This window comes from Pteronotus mesoamericanus, unplaced genomic scaffold (assembly GCF_021234165.1).
Source record: "Pteronotus mesoamericanus isolate MK-2021 breed Mesoamerican mustached bat unplaced genomic scaffold, CSHL_Meso_final scaffold_31, whole genome shotgun sequence".
Taxonomy (NCBI): domain Eukaryota; kingdom Metazoa; phylum Chordata; class Mammalia; order Chiroptera; family Mormoopidae; genus Pteronotus; species Pteronotus mesoamericanus.
This window is the reverse complement of record NW_026555312.1, coordinates 14,699,905-14,719,017: the sequence shown is the minus strand read 5'-3', so window position 1 is coordinate 14,719,017 and position 19,113 is coordinate 14,699,905. Positions and strand designations below refer to the sequence as shown.

The following is a 19,113-nucleotide window of genomic DNA, read 5'->3' as shown; positions in this document are numbered from 1 at the left end:
TTAAATGTGATATATGACAATAGAATGAAATAGATACTCCTATAGAGGGTTCACTTGTGATAGAAAGTTCTTGATAGGAGTCCAGAAGGTGTTTACCTGGTCTGTTGACCTAGTGTTGGACCAGAGGTTTTATCTTTTTTTTTTTTTTTTTTTAAGACTCACTTGAGGATATGTTTATTGATTTTTAGAGAGAGAGGGTGAAGTGGAGAGAAAGATACAGACATATTGATGAGAGAGAGAAACATCAGTTGGTTGCCTCCCATATGTGCCCTGACTGGGCATAGAACTCACAACCTAGGTATGTGCTATGACCGTAAATTGAACTCATAACCTTTTTGTGCACAGGATGGTGCTCCAACCATCTGAGTCACCTGGCAAGGGTCAGTGGTTTTACCTTTAAAGAAAGTAGATAGATAGTAGGTGATCATGTATATAAGATTAGACCTCATGCTTACCCAGGACCTGCCCTAACCAACTTTGTTCTGTTTTGGGGTTCAGAAGAGGCTTTATTCAGATTCAGAAAACTGAACCTTTTCTCAGTTTCTGAGAGCACCTGCCGAACTCCAGGCTTGATTAGATTTTCAAGATGCTCGTGCCTAATTGCTTCTAGATGAGCAATGGGCTGGTGCCAGAGGTCACCCGGGCCATCCAGGTGAGCATGTGGACTAACCACTCCCCTGAATGCAGGGCCCTGTGTGTGACATCTCCACATCAGGAGACCCGTGATGCTCTTGTCCTGTGTCTTGTGCCTCAGCTACTATTCTCTGATTTTAGAGGGCATCTGAGGAGCATCAGCTCCGTTCTTGAGATTAAAATACCTTTTCTGCCTGCTGGGAAAGGAAAGGTCAGACAGTTTGTGAATGAGATGAGGGCTCTTCCTTTCCCTGCCGCGCCTCACTTTTCAAAAAGTACAACCTCGAGACAGATTATCTCCATTTCCTTTTGATTTCTGACTGAGGTGAAGAATGTGCGAGGGTTAACGTAGATTTTCTAACGAGAATGACCTGGAAGAGGGCATAATAATTGTGTGGTCAAGCAGGTCCTCAGAACTGTTGACTTTTTTTCACACAAGAAAGTGGAGAACAAGCTATTTTTTTTACTCTTCTCTGTGACAGTGTTTCCCCTTGGTGCTTTTCCCTACTTTGCATGCAGGGGATGTTGAGTTGTGCCAGGAAATTTAGCAACATCTGTATCCTCCCCAGGCGGATCACCCTCCCTGAAATGTGGGGTAAGAAATGCACAGGAGACAAAATATGGAAAACTTAACACCATTACTGGGGCAGCTTTGGGCAGAAACCCTGATTGGGCTACATATCTAGGAGAACCGTTTTAACTAGTCTGTGTAAATTTGAAGCAATTGGAAACCAAACTGCCAGTGGTGTCTCACTTTATCTTGTTTCTCTTTAAACCTGGAAGCTGAGTGAAGCAGCTGGGGTTCCGTCAGAGTAGGAGCCGGGAGGGGGTACCGCTCCAGCTCACCCTCTGACCCCGGGCTGCAGCCGGGTCTAACGGCCTGCCGGTGACAGCACTCACCCTCCTTGGGGTAGGGGCCCTGTCCCCAGCAGTCTCCTCCAGGATTCTGGAGTCCCCAGGCAGACGCTGAATTTCACAGACATTACACAGGATTCTAATGTTCTCATTTATAATCCACTGAGCATCCTAATGGAAATGGATTTGTTTATTAAAATAATCTGAAATGACATGGACAGCGTCACATGGGCTTTTAACCTTTGGTTAACACTTAAGAGTTGCAATAGTAATGCCTCCAGCAACTTCTATTTCAATAGCTATTTAGTGTTTCTGAAATACTCGTACAGATACAGAATCTCAAATGATCCTAACAATAAAGCCCTTAAGGGGAGGTAATCACTATTTGGAAACAAAACAACACAATCAAAACGCTGCTCTGTGGGTATTTATGTTAGAAGTTGTTATTTGAAATGGCTTAGTTTTTGAGAAGTTCTTATAATTGGTTCTTTTTTCTTTCTTTTTTTTTTCCAGTAGGATAAGTGAGGTAGACCAGAGGAATTAATACATTCGTTTGGAATGAATTTGGCTGTGCTTTTTCCTCGGTGTTGTCAGTGTGATGAGGTGTTCTTCATCCTTTGCAGAGGAGATCTCGGTGAAAGTTCATTGCTCATATTAGCCATATATTGTATAGTCTTCAAATGCTTTTCTGCACTTATGAAAAATGGAAGGAATAGCAGAGACCATTGTTCCTTTGTGTGCTCATCTCATTCTGAACAGGGACATTTCTCAGAAGACTTTTTAAACAACATGTCATTGGACTCCCAGCTGGAATGATTTAATTGCTTTTGGATTCACACCAGGGGCATGTTGTGTAAGGGCCAAAAAGCAATCATTTGCACTGAGTTTACCACATTTCTGCTCTGTGGTGGCCTTCAGAGTGCGTTCTGGGCCTTCTTGGTGCAGGTGGTGGAGGCGTGGGTGTGCGGACAGGACTGGGACCCACCAAAGCCGTGTGCAGTGGGGAGATGCTTGCCGTCTCTAGCGGACAAGTGCTTTTTTTTCTTCAGTTGACATTTTCATGGAATATCCTCTTGGCTTTCTTTAATATCTGGCAGCTCCATTTTTTCCCCCTTTTTGAGGCAAGTGAATATTTTAAAAAGATGGAATATGGGCTAGGAGTTTGCTTTTTAAAGAGAGGTTATAAAGTATTTGGTCCCCGACTGTCCTCCACTTCCCCACGTGGGGCCGCTTGGCATAGTGGTTCAGAGCCCGATTGGCCCTTGTCTTCCTGTTACAGCTGCAGCCTTGGGTGAGCTTTCTGTGTTTTCATTTTCTTACTTTTAAAGAAGAGATAATGCAGGCCTTTCCTGTAGGTTTTTGTGAGAGCTAAATGAGTTCATATATGTTAGAACAGTTCATGGCTAGTTGAAAGTGCCTTGTTGGCTATTATCATTAACACCTCATGTGATTGAACAGGTCTGGAAGCCTAGAACAACCTTACAATTGATAAAAGAATGCTGGAAGGTTAGTATGTTCAAAAGTCTGGCACACAGTGAGGGCTGAGAGATGATGGTTCCCACTGTGAGTGTGTGACACTAGTGTCCTCACCAGAACAAGCTGTTTCAGTGTGGTAAGAGGCCCCTCATAACACCTGTCCATCAGTATAATCATTCTGTCCACATTTCTTCTCATTTTCCTTAAGCATTTGTTCCACTGGTCAATGCAAGCTCTTCGGCGCGCACACAAGTCAGCCAGTGCCCCTCAGGATTCGGTGTGTGGACATCTCTTCTCTGGGAATGTTGGAGCATCTCCTGGGCTGAGATGCTGGTCCAGTGATCAACTAGGCGATGCACCCCTCATGGTGGAAGAGAAGCTCCTGGCCAGGTGTCATTGGGCCAGTTATTTAACTTCTTTACACCTCAGCTTCCCTGTTTGTAAAATGCTGAGAACACCAGCTTTTTCTGTTAGGATTAGAGTTGAGGATCAGGGAGAATGGGAAGTGACCATTAATGGCCCTGGCATTACATTTTGAGGTGAGGAAAATGTTTTAAGTTTACAGTATGGTAATGGTTGGACAGTTATGTGCATATGCAGAAATCCATCAGGTGGTACACTTAAAATGGGTGAATTACATGATTATGTGCATTATAGCTTATTAAAGATAAACAAGAATCTGTTAGAGCTAAATGAGTGACAGATGCACAGTGCCTGGCACTTGGTGAGTTCCTGGAGATTGGGGACTGGCCGCTATCCTGGTACTGGTTTCACGCCCATGACTCTCTCTTTCAAAGATCTGTAATACCCTGCGGTTGTGAAGTAATTAATATCATGTGTTAGATTCCTAGAACCTTTAATCAATTTTGTTGTCCATAGTTGGCTGGGATATGTTTATGTCATGCACATTGTAAACTGAATCGCAGAGTTGTTCACCAAACTGCTCAGTAGTTAATATTTTCATCTCAATTCATCTGGCCTGTTTTAAGGGGGATCTTTAGTCACTTGGGAAGCTCTGCTATATCCAGAAACTATAAAATGTGCATGTAGAAGTTTTGAAAGTCATTTGTTTCCTGTCTGGAGGGGGGGAAGAGGTGTATATGATAGAATAGCAGGCCCATGATAATTATTTGGAGAACCTTGAAAACAATCCTTACGGCAGTGCAAATATTTCTGTATTTAGTTTTTCTGGAGGATACTTTTATTCTGAGAATGACCAATTCCTCTTGTCTAATTGACTCTGTATATATGGGGTGCCTTCCAATTTAACGCATTCTCAAGGTGTCTCTCTCCCAGTGTGCTGTGAATAGTTAGAGTCCTTGTTCAAATCCAGAGGTGGGCCACGATGATTTACTTCAGGTGTGGTCGGCCTTTTAGAGTTCATGCCCTTGGATGCAAGGTTTTATGAAGCCCCAAACTGCAAAACGTTTTATTCACTTGTCCTTCAGGAGTGAATGTGTGCACCCTTCTCAGTATAACCCATAGCTCTGTGCTCTTTGTCTTTTTTCTTGAGTGACAAACCATGAGATCCCTTTGCCCATAGCTTGCCGTCCCCAAAGGCTGTTTCCCCAGGTGTTTCTCCCCCTGGCTCTTTGAAGGCTGCAAATGCCTTAGAGCCAACTGATGTGGGTGCCAGCTGTGGGGCCAGACACCAGCTATCAGTCTCGTCCTCTCCTCAGGTGCTTTGGCAGCCAAGTCGGCCAAGAAACCATTTTTCAATGATAAAAACCATTCATCTTGATGTATGGTCTCTCTGTTGCCCCGACCTTTGTATTCTCATAAAGGTCATATACCCTTTTAAAATTTAGTATCAGAAGTTATTAGGAACATATGTAAGAAAGAAACATGTTTAAATGGCAAATCTATCCAGCTCTGAAACTTATTTTTACATCCTTGCATGTAACATATTCACAATTTTTGACCTGGCGTTAGTGGCAACCAAATTTTGACTAAAACAACAACAACAATAAAAGTGCCCTGGCTGGTGTGGCTCAGTTGGTTGGGCATTGTCCTACAAACTGAAAGTTCGCCAGTTCAATTCCTCCTCAGGGCACATGCCTGGGTTGTGGCTTTGGTACCTAATCAGGGAACGTGCAAGAGGCAACCAGTTGTTGTGTCTGTCCCTTTGATGTTTCTCTCCTCCTCTTTTTCCCTCCCTTTTACTTCTCTATAGAATCAATAAAAGAAAATAAGTAAATAATTTATAAAAATCGTAAGATTTAAATGATTTAAGTTTGTACATAGAAAAGAAAATTCAGTTTGCTTTAAAAATCCTTTTTAATAGATTTCTTTCCTGTTGTATGTATAACCAAAGAGCTAGGATTTCCCTGTGTAGAAATTTCAGAGGGTTTTCACAAATGCCACGTACACCAGTAAAACAGGCTTGTGACACTGGAGTCGGAGGTGTGCAGTTGCTGTGGATGGTGTCTCTTGCATTTCGGCCTGAGGTTGGTGTCCAGAGTGGACGAGCTGTGCCGCGAGGTCATAAGGGGCTGCTGCTGCCCTGACCTTGCCCTCGCTGCTTTCCCTGGTTCCGCACGTGAATGCTGTAGCTGCTTTAGCGGAGCTGTCTTCTCTCAGGGCGACGTGGGTTACAGCACTCACACAGGCTACACTAAAATCCTGTGGAACTGCTGGCACAGGTTGGTAGACATTCCATTGTTTTCAGACAATAGTGACTCAAAGTTGAACTGGCTCCAGGGAGCAAGTGCAGCTTTTGTACAGTAACAAGGATTTAATGCCAGCCAATTGATGGAGTCTGTCTTCCCCAAGTCAGGACGCCTTGTAATGACATGAAGCTTACATTTAAATATCTGGCTTGAGATCAGAAACTTGGCGGGCTTCTCTTTTCCTTTCCATAACACATTCTTCTTTACAATGATTCTCTTTTTGTCCGTTCAATTTGTTTTGGGGGTGGGCCTGGGACCAGGGCTTATTTTTTTGTAATTTCGGGGTTAGTCCTGTCCTCCAGCCTTGCGTTCTTTCTTTTCTTCCTGTTCTTTGTGTCTCTACTAGCAGACATGTCTCAGCCCAGCTTTCAGGAATGGCTCTTGCCCATATTTCTCTTCCAAGGAGGTGAAGGCTTCAGAGCCCTCTTAGCTCAGGTCAGACACCAGGTCATCTCAGGGTATCGTACAACTTTCGTCAGATGCCAAGCAAGACTCCTGTTCCCCACTCACCCAATAAAAAAAAAATCAGGATTATCTCCTGGTGTTCAGACAAGGTGCCTTCATTAGCACCAATAATTAGCAAGACTTGGGGGGCCTGGATGTGGACAGTCACGGAGGCCAGCAGAAATGCGTGTGCTGGTCTTGTCAGCTCTGTTTGAAGGGAGTTACTGTTTTCAAAAGTGGGTCTTGTCTCCGCCATTGCAGCAAGAGCTTTTAAAAGTATCAGCCTTCCTGTATCTGCATAACTCCTTTCTCTGAGGAACACAAAGCGCTTTATATGCTTTATTTTAAATACTTCAGTGATTCTTAGACAGCAGATCAGGGGAAGCCCCTGGTTTGTAGTTCAGGGAATTAGGGCACAGGTGTGTTTGGTGATCTGGGAATGAGAAATCAAAACCAAGCTCTCCGTGTTCCTCCAACAGGCTGTGTCCATAGCGGGGGCTTTATAGATCCTGTGCCCAGTGTTTCATAGACTGCCTCATGGGCCTCCCCCAGGGACCCCTGTGCCATCTAACTGTGAACTGCGCTCCGACGGGGAGCACCGCTTTATGCAAACTCCCTGGAGCTGTAAATGTGAGCTCCTCCTTGGAAAGTGTAGCTTCTACTGTTCAAATGATTGTGGGATTGAAGTGACATGTTTCTAAAGTAACTTCTGCTCATTTCATTTTCATCCCTTATTGGGAGCCAGTCTTATCTTCTCAGGCATGAGGGGATCCTAAATCAAAATAGCATCCTTGGGATTTAAAGATACTGCTTGCTATGGTGTAAAAACACTTGTCTGTAGGCCATTTAACTTTCAGAGTATGTGTATACAAATCAATGTATTTGTCTCTGTTCATTAATGTAAGAGCTTTTTGTATTTGGGTACAAGACAATTTCCTAATATGGTTTATTGTGATAAATGCTTTTTTCCTTCTCCCTTAAAGAAACGTGTTCAGTTATTCCTTTTAATTGGGGACAGTGCGCATAGGTTTTCTATACGTCTAACTTTCTCTGTCTCCCTCTTTCTTATGTTCACAGGGTTTAGTCTTTCCCTGTGAGAGTGAACATTTTTTTTTTGTTTCCCCTTCTCTCCCCTTCTCGAGATTCTTACAAATGAAGACAAAAGATAATTACTTAGAGGGGTAAAACTGGCAGGTTCCCACGACACTTAAAATTAATGAGCTGTTGAAGACAAAATATACCTTTTTCTCCGGTTCCATCGTCTTTGCCCAGACCTCCCCTCCCCCTTTCATCCCATTTAACACATTATTTGACTTTCTGGCTGTGTTTGCCATTTGGGTATATCACTCCTATGAAATAGCAAGATAAGATAGTCACAGAAAGTAGATTCATTTGAAAACTATCTCACTGTTTAAATGGAAACCAAAGTTAATTTTATTCAGTTTTTAATTTTGGTATTTTTTCTGATTATCTGATCCAAATTGTCTTCGTAGAGTACGGCGCTGCAGTTCACAGAGCAGCCACTTTGGTTTGTGATGTTATTGGCACATGCCTTCCAGTCCTTTCTGGTTCCCCCTTTCTCTCCGCTGTCAGGGTGTCTCACAGCTTAGTCTCTGCTTTCCAGAGTGTTTTCCTGCAGAGTTGATCTGGTGCTGGTGGTAGGTGAGACTCCTTCCAGTCATTAGAGTAGAACCAGAATTGTGTGTTTTGTTTTAGGTGCAGATAATCCTGAGGAAGGATCTGGTTGGTTGGTTGGTTGGTTTTTTCCTAGATCCCAGAAGGATAGTGTTGGCTGACCACAGTGACACTCTTCCCTTACTGAATTTCCTCGCTGTCCCAAATTGCAGCTGGCTTTGCCCTACATTCGTCTGGGGGGAGGGATGTGGGGCGGTGAGCACTGTTCTGTTCCTGTTGATGGTCCACTACACGTCTGGCCATGGACATCCTTGGAAGTAGTGTGGTGATACTAACAAGCTAACACTTACCCAGTGCTTGCTTAGTGCCCTTGCTAAAGACCTTTCTCGATGACTGTCTTCTCACGGAATCCTCAGAACAACCCTATGAGATAGATAGTGGAGAAACTAAGGCTTAGATAGGTAACCAGCTCAAGGTCAGATAGCAAATGATTTCTGTGGAATCAAATTTAGGAAGCTCCCTCTCGGGGCCTGACCTTCTGGGGGGCTGGCAGGTGTAGAGTACATGGCCCGTCAAAGCCTCTGGAAGCCACAGTGTAGTGACCTTGGGAAAGATAGTCCAGCCAGGCAGTTGCAGGCTTTTTGGTCTCAAGGCCCCCTTCTATTCTTCCTATTAATTGAGGGACCCCCAAAAGGCTTTTATTAATGTGGATTGTACTTATTGATGTTCATCATATTAGAATTACAACTGAGGAAATTTAAAAATATCTACTGACTTAAAAATAAGAGAAACCCATTACGTATTAGCACAAACAACATTTTTATGATGAATAACTGGATTCCAAATCCAAGAAATTATAGGCAAGGAGAGTCACAGTGCGTTAACGTTTTTGCAAATCTCTTTATGTGTCTGTCTCAGCAGGAGATGCTTAAGTAGATTATTGTCTGCCTCTGCATTCAGTCTCATCATGTTCAGTTTTGGTTGACATGTGTGAAGAAAGTGAGTCTTAGGCAAATATGTAGCTAGAAAGGGAAGGGGCTTTGTAGGTTATTTTATTCTTTGACATCCCACCAATACTCAACAAATGGTAGTTTCTTAAAGGTCAGTTGTTACAGGAACCTGAATCTGTATCAGTGAACTTTTCCTATTGTTACATTAAAGTCCATGGGTTTACCTTCCACTTTGAATAGATATCTTAACCCATGCATGAGTTTGTAACGTCTTATATTGATGGTTTGGAAACAGTGGCTCACTGAGATAGCACATCTTCCAATTTCCCATACCCTTTATTATGTGGTATCAAAGAACCCTTACCTCCACTGACCTCCTCAGGAAAGTCCTTAAGTGTTGAGAGGTGATTTTTTTTTTTTTTTTTTTTTGCTTGAAACTCTGCATTCTGTCATTGGTAGCAACAACTGTTAGTTATTTTCCTTGACAGACTTAACTTTATTCATTTTTGAGAAAATGGCCAACAGATAACTATATTGGTGATTCTTTAAAATAAAAGTAGCATTCTATAAAAAAAGCAGCTAGCTTGCAACTTAAACAGTCTCACAAAGGGCTTTTCCCTGGAAACAGCCATCATATTGTGGTCCGCAGAAGTGCTTTGTTTGTAGTTCTCATGTTATCACACTAAGTATGTGTACTCAGGGGTCAAGATTTAATACTGTTAACATTTTGTAGTGCTTCACTGCATCCTTAAGGAAACTGGCTTTGTTTGTTTGTAACCTGCTATAATTATTAGTACAGTTGGTGCCACTGCACTGATTTGTGTTAAGGCACCACATTTTGCCCACTTATTGTTTTAAAAATATAGTTTTATTGAGATTTGATACGCATCATCATAAAATTTACCCATTTAAAGTGTATAATTCAGTAGCTTTTAGTATATTCACAAAGTTGTGAAACCTTTACCTGTATATGCAGGTAAAAATGTTTAAAATATTTTTGGAACCTTCCCCCTGAAAAGCCTCGTGCCCACTAGCAGTCACTCTCATTTTCCCTAAACCTAACCAGTCCCTGGCAACTGCCAGTCTACTTTCTGTCTCCATGTATGGGTCTGTTCTGGTCATTTCATATGAATCGAATCATAAAATACCTGACCTTTGTCACTTACCATGATGTTTCTAAGACTGGTCCATGCCGTGGCTTGGATCAGTGCTCGGACCCATTTTATGGATGGGTAATACCCCACTTGTGTCTAAAGTACCAGGTTCATCCAACCTTTGGCACCCCCCCCCCCCAATTTTTAACTATTTTTAGTAATTCTGCTTTGAACATAGACATACAAATATTTTTCTGTGGGTGTATTTTTCACTTCTTTTTATATACATACCTGAGAGTGGAATTGCAGGGTCGTATGGTAATTCTGTTTCATCTTCTGAAGAACTTTCTAGCCTCTTTTCCACAGTGGCCACATGTTTCACACACCCAGCAGCTGTGCTGTGAGGTTACAGTCGCTCCACCTCCTTGCCAGCGCTCCATTATCTGTCTTTTAGTGCATAGCCATCCTGGTGGCTGTGGGGTAGTAACTTATATACTTCTGATTTGCATTTCCCTGACAGTTAATCCACCTGTAGCTATCACCGTCATGGAAATATCAACACAGCGAAAAAGGCAAATAATGTCTTAGGGTAATTATGAAAACAGTTTTGATACAGGGATCCTCTGAAAGGGGCTCTGGGACCTCCAAGACTCAAGTCACTCATTGCACTGGTAGAGTGTGGGATGTGTTGTTAGCATTGCATCCCTCCTCGCTTGGGTCGGCAGCAGCACCTCTTTCTCCCATGAAGTGGATATTGGGAGGCAATGGACGGTAGCTGGGTTCAACTAGGTGGCGATGATGGCCTGCTCAGGCCAACCATCCCTCTGTATCGAACCCTTCTGTATACTGTATCTGTAAGGGAGGACAAGCAAAAAGAGACCCTGCCACAGTCTGATTATGTAGTCACCTGATATGGTCCACTTAAATATGCAGTAATAATTTTTCCTAAATGCTAAGTGCCTGCTCAGCCCTAGACGTTATGCTAAAGGCTCCCCATCTGTGTCCCAGCCTACAGGTGAGAAAACTGAGGCCTTAAATAGCTTGTGCAGTCGTTAAATAGCAGGGGTGGGAATTTAACTGCTCCTACAGTGTCATGAAAAGGGAACTGATCCATTGAAAATATATATATATTTATATTTATATTTATATTTATATTTATATTTATATTTATATATTTTTAATGTCATTTTAAAAAAATATTTTTAAAAGTTTTTTTTAGAGAGAGGAGAGTGGAGGGAGAAAGAGAGGGAGAGAACCATCAGTGTGTGGTTTGCCTCTCCCGAACCGTAACCCCTCCTGTGGACCTCGCCTACAACCCAGGCATGTGCCCTGACTTGGAAACAAACCAGTGAGTGACCCTTTGATTCATAGGCTGGCACTCAGTCCACTGAGCCACACCAGCCAGGGCAGAATTATTATTATTTTTTTTAACCTGAACAAAGATAAGTCTTTATAGAACTAGTACTTCTTCAACAGCAGCCTGCACCTTGACACACATCATAGTGGCAGTAACAAAGCACAGAGGAGTATGGAATATTTGAGGTTAGCACACAACTTCTTGTGACGTGTTCACTGCTTTAGAAAATTGGTGAACAGTCAAGAATTGCCTGGGTTCATGTTCTTTGGCTTGATTTTTTATCACATTGAAGTATGACTTCTTACAGGTGTTGTTTTTAATTTGTCTTGAAAGCAAGCACAGGTACTGCCAGATTGGGTATGACTGATGATTTTTGACAACATGCAGCTATACTTAGAATAAATGCCAGCCATTTGATGCTCTCCATTTTTTCTGTAACCTAGAGTCTCCAGTACAGCCTTATATAACACAGGATCACAGTCCACATTCTGATGTGGCATGATCTTTATTTATACTTCAGTACTGAAATTCTTGTTAGAATATGTAACACCGGGACCAAGAGGAACTTGATCAAGGTTCATATCCAGTCCAGATAGGGAAAATGTAAATCTTTATGGTATACCATACACAAAGTAATAACAGCTGGACCAAAAAAGTAAATCTAAGCAATTGAATCCAAAAACAATTAGGAGACGACTTAGAGGAATATTTTACCATTTGAAAATATGGGAAGGCATAAAAGCAAGGAAAGAAAATGGGCTAGCAGATTTAGCACAAGAGACAGAAAAGCAAATTACAAATAAGAGGATAATATTTGCAACCTATAAGACATAAATGTAATTTAGGACACTTAGAAATAGGGTGAAAGAGAGGGTGTTGAAGGAGCTGTGCATATACAGGTCTGGAGGAGGGCATCCTAAAGATAGAAGTAGTTTGGGCTCTTCAAAGGGCAGGTAAGCATCGAGGGAGTTTGACTTCTGCATTTTCCAGCGGCAGGAAGAGATTTCTCTTTACCGCTACCTGGTTGGGTAGAGAGGTCTGCCTGGAATTCTGGAAGTCCCAATAGTTGGGTAGACACAGTGACCATTTAAGGCTTCTTCTCTTAGGAAATGTACTTGGAGCCTCCTAAAAATGACAGCTAAAGGGGCTCACTGTTGGTTCCCCACGCTGCTCTGCCTGAGGCTCCTGAGGGAGGGCAGACCAGTCACAGGAGGCCTTTCTCCCCCTGCCGCTGAGGTGCTTTGTGGGGAGGGGAGGCCTATGGGTGTGAGAGGAACAAATGGGAAAGGCTCCTTGGTGATTCCTAGAGGAGGGCCAGACCCGATGAGTCTGTCTATGTTTGCAAGTCCTAATAAAACAGAAGACTCGACAGCAGTGCCGTTGAAGTGTTTTGTAAAAACCCTTAGCATCGCTGTTCTCTCCTGACCCCCTAAGGGGGTGGGATCCAGTGTGTATGTTGGGAGTTGACACTGAGAGCCGCGTGGGGGCCAGGGCGTGGGCATGGGCATGGGCTGGTGACGGGTGGCCTGGCCTGGGCCAGGTGCTTATCTTCCCCGTGCCTGCTGGCTTCATCCATAACATACGTGTAACAACAGTGTCCTGTTCTTTTGAATTCAAGAGCTCAGTACCCTTCATAGCATTAACATCATTTCCCTGGCTCATGGGAAGCACACAGGCATGTTAGCTGTTCCTGCTGTTAAGACTTGTGCGGTAGAAGAGGGTCTGGCCCAGAGCTCCCATGCCCCTCACCCTCTTCTGCGGTCAGTGGTGGGTCAGGTCAAACAGCTCCTTTCCTGACTCATGTCCATCAGCAGATCTTCAGCCTCAGAATGCACACCTTTGAATCCAAGGATGTATTATCTTATTCCAGAGCCTGTGTATCTTTATACATGAAGTGCTCCTGTTCTTGGAATGACTGTTGGTGGTAGTTTCTATATTTTAATTTCTCTATGTGTTTAAGGCATGATGTTGATATTCTGAGGGCTGCTGGAGTTTCTTGGTAGGGATTTTTAAAAATGGATTTTTCAATCATTTCAGCCAAAGCAAATAATTCTTAAGATATGCTTACAATTTTTCAGTTTTCCTCTGCAGTCTGGTGCTGATGTGCTTTGACTTGGGGGCTGCCCTTGTTAGTGTGATGAGACTTAATGTGCAGAATGTTTGCCTTTTCTCCTTCTTTTTGACTTCAAGATGTTTAGGTTCCATGGCAGCGTGCTCGGTGTAGTGACTTTTATTCTTCATCTCCTTTCTTCCTAGTTTTCAATGGTTCCAGCAGGTCATCGCGGGAGAAAGAACCTGTTCAAAAACACAAAAGCAAAGAGGCCACTCCCGGCAAGGAGAAGCACAGCGATCACCGGGCCGACAGCCGGAGGGAGCAGGCTCCAGCAAGCCAGCCCCCCGCGGCCCCCCCCACGGGCTCCTCGGCCAAGGGGCCCGCTGCTAACCACCACCACCCCTCTCTGCATCGGTCGGCTCAGGACTTACGGAAACAGGTAAAGTCCCGCCCTTCCACACACATGACAGCAGTCTGGCCTGCCAGGTGCCACCACACCATGTCACCAAGTTAACGGAAGGAAAAAAATGTGAGTAGTAGCCCCAGAAAGTCCATGTTTCAGGGCTGAAAAAACAGGAACATGATGTTCAGAGGTAGGGAGAGAGAAACACCGCCTCTGCACGGGGATATGAGCGCACGCTCCCCTCTTGCAAAGGTCGACCTTGCTGGCCGGTGGTGCATATGGAAAGGGAACTCCCTTGGCACCACAGGAATTATGGAGTAGGGGTGTGTGTGTGTGTATGTGTGTCCTTGGTTAGGCCAAGAGCGGATAAGTACACCTTGAAACAGGCCTGTAGCTTGCCATTGCTGTCAGTGACTGAGCCTGGACTTTTGTTTATCTCTCCATTTTAATGTGATAAGTTAGCATCTCTCCACCAGCACTCCTGAACAGAAGAGGTGTGTGTATTCGTGAGCTGCTGTGTGTGCTGGGTGCAAGGCAGGTGGGGCTCAGACTCAGCGGAGCACACGGCAGCCCTGCCCCCAGGGATCAGCAGAGGGCAAGAACACTGCTCTCCTGCCCCCTGGCTCACAACCCCCCATTTCAGAGTCAGATTAGAAAACACAGGGAAATCCTGTTGGGGAAACTCTTAAGAATGGCCTCAGGGCTCAGCCATTGTTGCTGTCACAATGTTCCTGTCCTTAGACAATGATCTCTGAGGACCCTGGGAGGGAGATAGCGGAACAAAGGCAGGTGCCTGGAGGCGAGGCAGGGAAGGGCTGTCTCACCCAGTCAGGTGGCACTTCACTGACCCCTCTGCTCCCACTCTCACTCCGTTGTAAAGTCAGTGAGCCCGGGTATCGGAGATGAGCCTGCATTGAGAATTTTACCACACAGCGTTCAGCTTTCCCTTGGAATCGAAGGGAGACTGTATCTTTCAAGATTGCTCAGGGTGAGGTTTGGGCAGACTAAGACCTGCTGGTATTCCAGAAAGGCTAAAATGAGTTATTCTTTACATGTGCTCTTTTCTCATCCTTGATAATGTTAGATTAATTTCTTTCTTATGTGACTATGTTCATACGCATACATAGGAATGTGTGTGTACATACGCGTTATTAGTATTAACCTATAGCTTTCAAATATCAGCTCTTCACTTGGGGGGTGGGGTGGACACGGCAAGAAACCTCATTTATGTTTCCACACTTCATCCTTTACTGTGTTATCTTGAGATAAAGCAAGTGGTTTTAACATATTTTAAACATTCTTGTTCTCTTTTTTTAAAAAAAATCTGCAGTAATCGCAACTTGGGTAAGCCTCATTGGCTACAGTGCTGTCCCTGCGCAAAGCTCTTTTTGTTTTCTTAGAGAGAATGACTGAGCATGATTGTGGAATTGCTCCCCCCCCCCGCCCCCCCCCAGCTCTGGGTGCCCCATGTTCAGGATTAAGACACACAAAGAATAGGGCGCAGCATACCCTTGGTTTCTGTGTCATTGATGAATTATCCCCATTCCATTTCCAAAGTTGATGGTCTGATTGGCACTTGTGCAGAACTGTCCTATAAATGTTTTGCTTATAAAAGAGAACAGTTAAGAAGGGGCCCAGAAAAGGTGAGGACCCATCTGTGGGGCAGGAATGAAGTGCTTATTAAGGGATAAACGTGGCTTTATATTCTCATAGAATCACACATACATACGCACTTGTCTCTCACTTTTATATATGAGACTGGATTGAGTAAAACTCTTAGCGCTTCCCTTTGAGTGCCGAATTTCCCTTTGTTACTGAACAAGAGGAATTACCATGAATGGGGGTAAGATTTGAGGGGAGCAGAAAGCCACGCCTTGCTCTGTGGAATGCACAAGTGGCCTGTTTCAAAAGCACTCTCCGAAATGGAGGAGAGATCTGGGTGCTGCTTACAGAGTAGACTCCTGCCATCTGAGCAAGCGCTGGAGGTGGGCTGCTGCTTATCTTTGCTGTGGTTAGTGACCTTGCAAGGTGTTCAGGGAGTTTCCTCCTATCACCTCTTCCCCTCATCCCACATGGGATGGCCCAGGGTTCCCAGTTCTGGTTTGGCTTTGACCATGGCCTTCTCTGAGACTTAGGCTGTGATATTTAACTTTTATGGGCCCTGTTGTTCTTTTGGAGCTAATTATGCCAACTGCTCTCACAGGGATATTGTGAGAAATGAAAGGATAATTTTGATACCCTCAAACCCCATTAGCTAAGTACTCTGAAAATAAGGCCAATAAAAGCAATTTGTAGATTCCTTTGTAATTCCTTGATGCAAATAATTAGAATCTGACCTTTCATTTTTCAACTGAATAAAAGATAGGGGCCCAAAGGATACTAAGAGGGATGAGTGTATGGAGTATGGATGGGTGAGGTAAGGGGTCCAGTGTTCAGGGGGTGCTGGTGAGAAGGCACTGCCTGTTTGCTCTGGCGTTATCTGATAACTCATACTTTTTTATAAGCCCACCCTTCCCCCACTCCCTGGTACAGTTCCATGTCTAGTTCTTAAGCTTTGTGTAGGCCCTTGGCCCTGAGGCTAGAACACGCATTTGCCTTTATCTTGGTGGAAGGGGCCGTGCCAGCCCTTTAGCTTTTATAACACCAAGCGCACCACCTTCGCCCTGTGATGCATGTGCGTGTATGAATGACAGCTCTGGGCTCGTCAGCAGCAGTGGCTCCCCTGGATCGTAATCTGGATGTGTAGTAGGTGTCCAACAAAGGATCTAAAACTATTTCTTGTTTTCTTAAAATTAGCACTTCAGTTGAAATGCAGGAAAAGACAGACATTTAGGATGGCAACACAGATGAGCTCACACCTAGGGAGGGTTTTTAAATGTTAGTTTTCCAAGAGAATCATGAAGAGGTTTTTACTTCTACAGAAATGTGGGTTGGATGTTGGGCTCGGCTGAACATGGCCACCTCCCTCTATTTATGGCACTGAGGCTTAACTGTCCCTTGGGCCACCAGTAGACAGGCGTTGCTAGAAGATCGTCGAGTGATGCTACCTTCTGAGGAGTGGTTTTCCCATGAAAATCTACAGGGGTTACTGCAAAAATCCTAGCCTTGTAAGATTCAAGGTAGTTTCAGCTCTGTTCAAACTAAAGAATTGGGAATGTTCTTATGTAGTTCTGAAAAATAAAACGTGAACTCCCAGAGAGAAAAATGTCAGAAACTTGCTTGGCCATAAGAATGTTTAAGGTGCTCCTCATCAGGGTAGGATTATAGTTTTAATTGCACATGTTTGTCAAGTGGTACTTGTGACTCCGTTAAGTTGCCTCTAGTGGGAGCAGGTGTCATAAAAAGATTAGGGACTGCGACCAGACCCTGATTCTCCTCTCTGCGAGTGGGGCTGACCAACAGCCTTGTTGTGCTGCTCATGAACTTAGGTCTTCAGACCCTTTCTCTAATTGAGTGGTCTGCCATGCCAGCAGGCCTTCCCTCTCATCCATAACTCACAGCCTGTCCAGTAGACTCCTGCTTATTTTAGTCTCTTTTGTCTTTAATTCAAGTTGTAAAGTTCACGTGGCCTATTCCCAACTAACTCATGTTTTTCTTGAGCTCTCCCCTGCTGCTCTTCTCTCTTTTGAAAGGGTGGGCAGAGGCACCCAACTCAATAGCTCCCTCTAGTGGGAATGAGAGCTTGACAGTTGAATTTCTGGTTGAACCAAGAGTGGCTTCTTTGACTAGAACAGTTTGCTGTGGGCCTGGGGTAACCTGAGCTGCAGGTGGGTGGTGGTTGGCCAAGAAGAACAAGCTGCAGACACCCTACTTCCAGCAGAGCTGGGTGAGAGCTGGGGGAAGAAGGATGCAAAGTCAGAAGCCTGTACCAGAGCTGAGAGAAGGAGCCACTTGAAAAGAAGAGAAGTTGCATGTTGGAGGGCTCTGCAAGCCACCTTTGTGTTAATTCTCCAGTGAATTAAATGACCCCTCTTGTCATGTGCTCAGTGTAGGCACTTCCTCAGAATGTGAGAGTGATACCAGACCCCAGTGGTGAGCTGGCCAAGTGTCAGTGTTTGGTTCTATTTGATAAGGCAGTGGTTGTGGGGAAAACTCAGTGGCAAGGAGAACGATGCCGTCTAACATTCTATTGTTTTCCTTTGTACCAATTAAACGTCGGCCCCTGGGAGGTAAGGTCAAGGCCAAGGAATTGGGGGGGTGTGTGTGTGTGTGTGTGTGTGTGTGTGTGTGTGAGTGTGTGAGTGAACAGGTGGGTCCTGGGTTATTGGTCCTGTTTTGCCCCTACCTTTGTTCACATGGCACAGCCGGTTGGACAGATCAAGGCCTGGGTTAGCTGGTTGGCTGCTTCCTGGCCACTCGGGGTAATCACACACACAGAGGCCCCTGGGCTGGGCTGGGCTGGGCTGCGCGGTGGGGCTGCGACTCCAGGCAACGAAACGTGCTCTTTCTAATCTTTGCAATTTATTTCTTCTAAATTAAAATTCATTGTTCTAATGGGTTGTGAGGGGGATACATTTGGTTTTCAAGCTTGTTATGTGCAGGTGTGTATAAGATTTGGGTGAGCGCTGTTACAACAGTGAGGTTGGCAATGAATAGAGTAACTCAGTCTTCTGATAGAGTGAAGTAGTTGGCTGCACCTGTTGGCAGTAAGCCAGTACTTAAGTTTACAGAAATATGCAGACAGGAAGGTGATCTTTTTGCCATTGAAGATGGTGAAATACTTTCATAGAATTCCACCCTGCAGAAAATGTACCCCCGTCACCTAACCTGTGACCCTGAGAAGCTGGACTGGGTGGACCCAAAGGCCCTAAATTCTTTTTTGAGGTAGAGTCTGAAAACTGTGCAACTGTGGTTTCCTGTTTCCCACAGGAGGACAATGATTTGGGGAAGGACAGGGCCAAATATTTGTGGGAACACTGAGCCATCCGAGGGCTTGCAAGCACTGGCCCCCTTTCTGTCCCCTCATTGATTAGATCAGAGTAGGGGAAGGGAATATTAGATTGTGGAGTCAGGATTATTTTTAGACTCCTGCAGGGATTCGCTGGGACCCCAGATTTGAGAAGCACTGCACCTAAACCTCTGCGAGATGTGATTGACAGCTGAGCCATGTGCTGGGGGAGACGGCGCCCGGCACTAGACAGCTTGGCCGTGCTCACAGGTGATTCCCCAGCTGGCAGAAGAGGTTCAGGGGCACTGAGCGGTCTGCCTGGGTGTGGACCAGGGGAAGAGTGGGGGCAGGTTGGACTCCGAGTGGAAGATGGAGGCACGAGGGGCCTGACTCCCACCTGGGGGAGCTGTGGCCCTGCTCTGAAGACACAGATCCCCGAAGCCTTTCTGAGGTCTTGGTGGTGGAGAGATCTCTCTGAGCCACAGCAGCATTTTACGGGTTGCTTTTGTTTCGAAGTGGTTTGTTTTATTTTTAGTCAATGGAAGGATTTGAAAGAAGGATGAAAAATTAGATACTTACATTCTTCACCGTACACCTCTTATTCCAAAGAATTAGTCGTACTTACCATGGGAAATTTGTCTTTGCTGCCCCCCACC

General features: G+C 44.6%; 1 protein-coding gene across 3 annotated transcripts in view; it reads left to right on the top strand.

Moving 5' to 3' along the window:
• JARID2 (jumonji and AT-rich interaction domain containing 2) overlaps window positions 1–19,113 on the top strand; it is a 245,285-nt gene that overhangs the window by 197,699 nt on the left and 28,473 nt on the right. For all 3 annotated transcript variants that reach the window (XM_054591874.1, XM_054591876.1, XM_054591875.1), the window contains one exon: window positions 13,370–13,605. In XM_054591874.1, coding sequence (XP_054447849.1) covers window positions 13,370–13,605 — 236 coding nt within the window. The remainder of the gene's footprint in view (window positions 1–13,369; window positions 13,606–19,113) is intronic.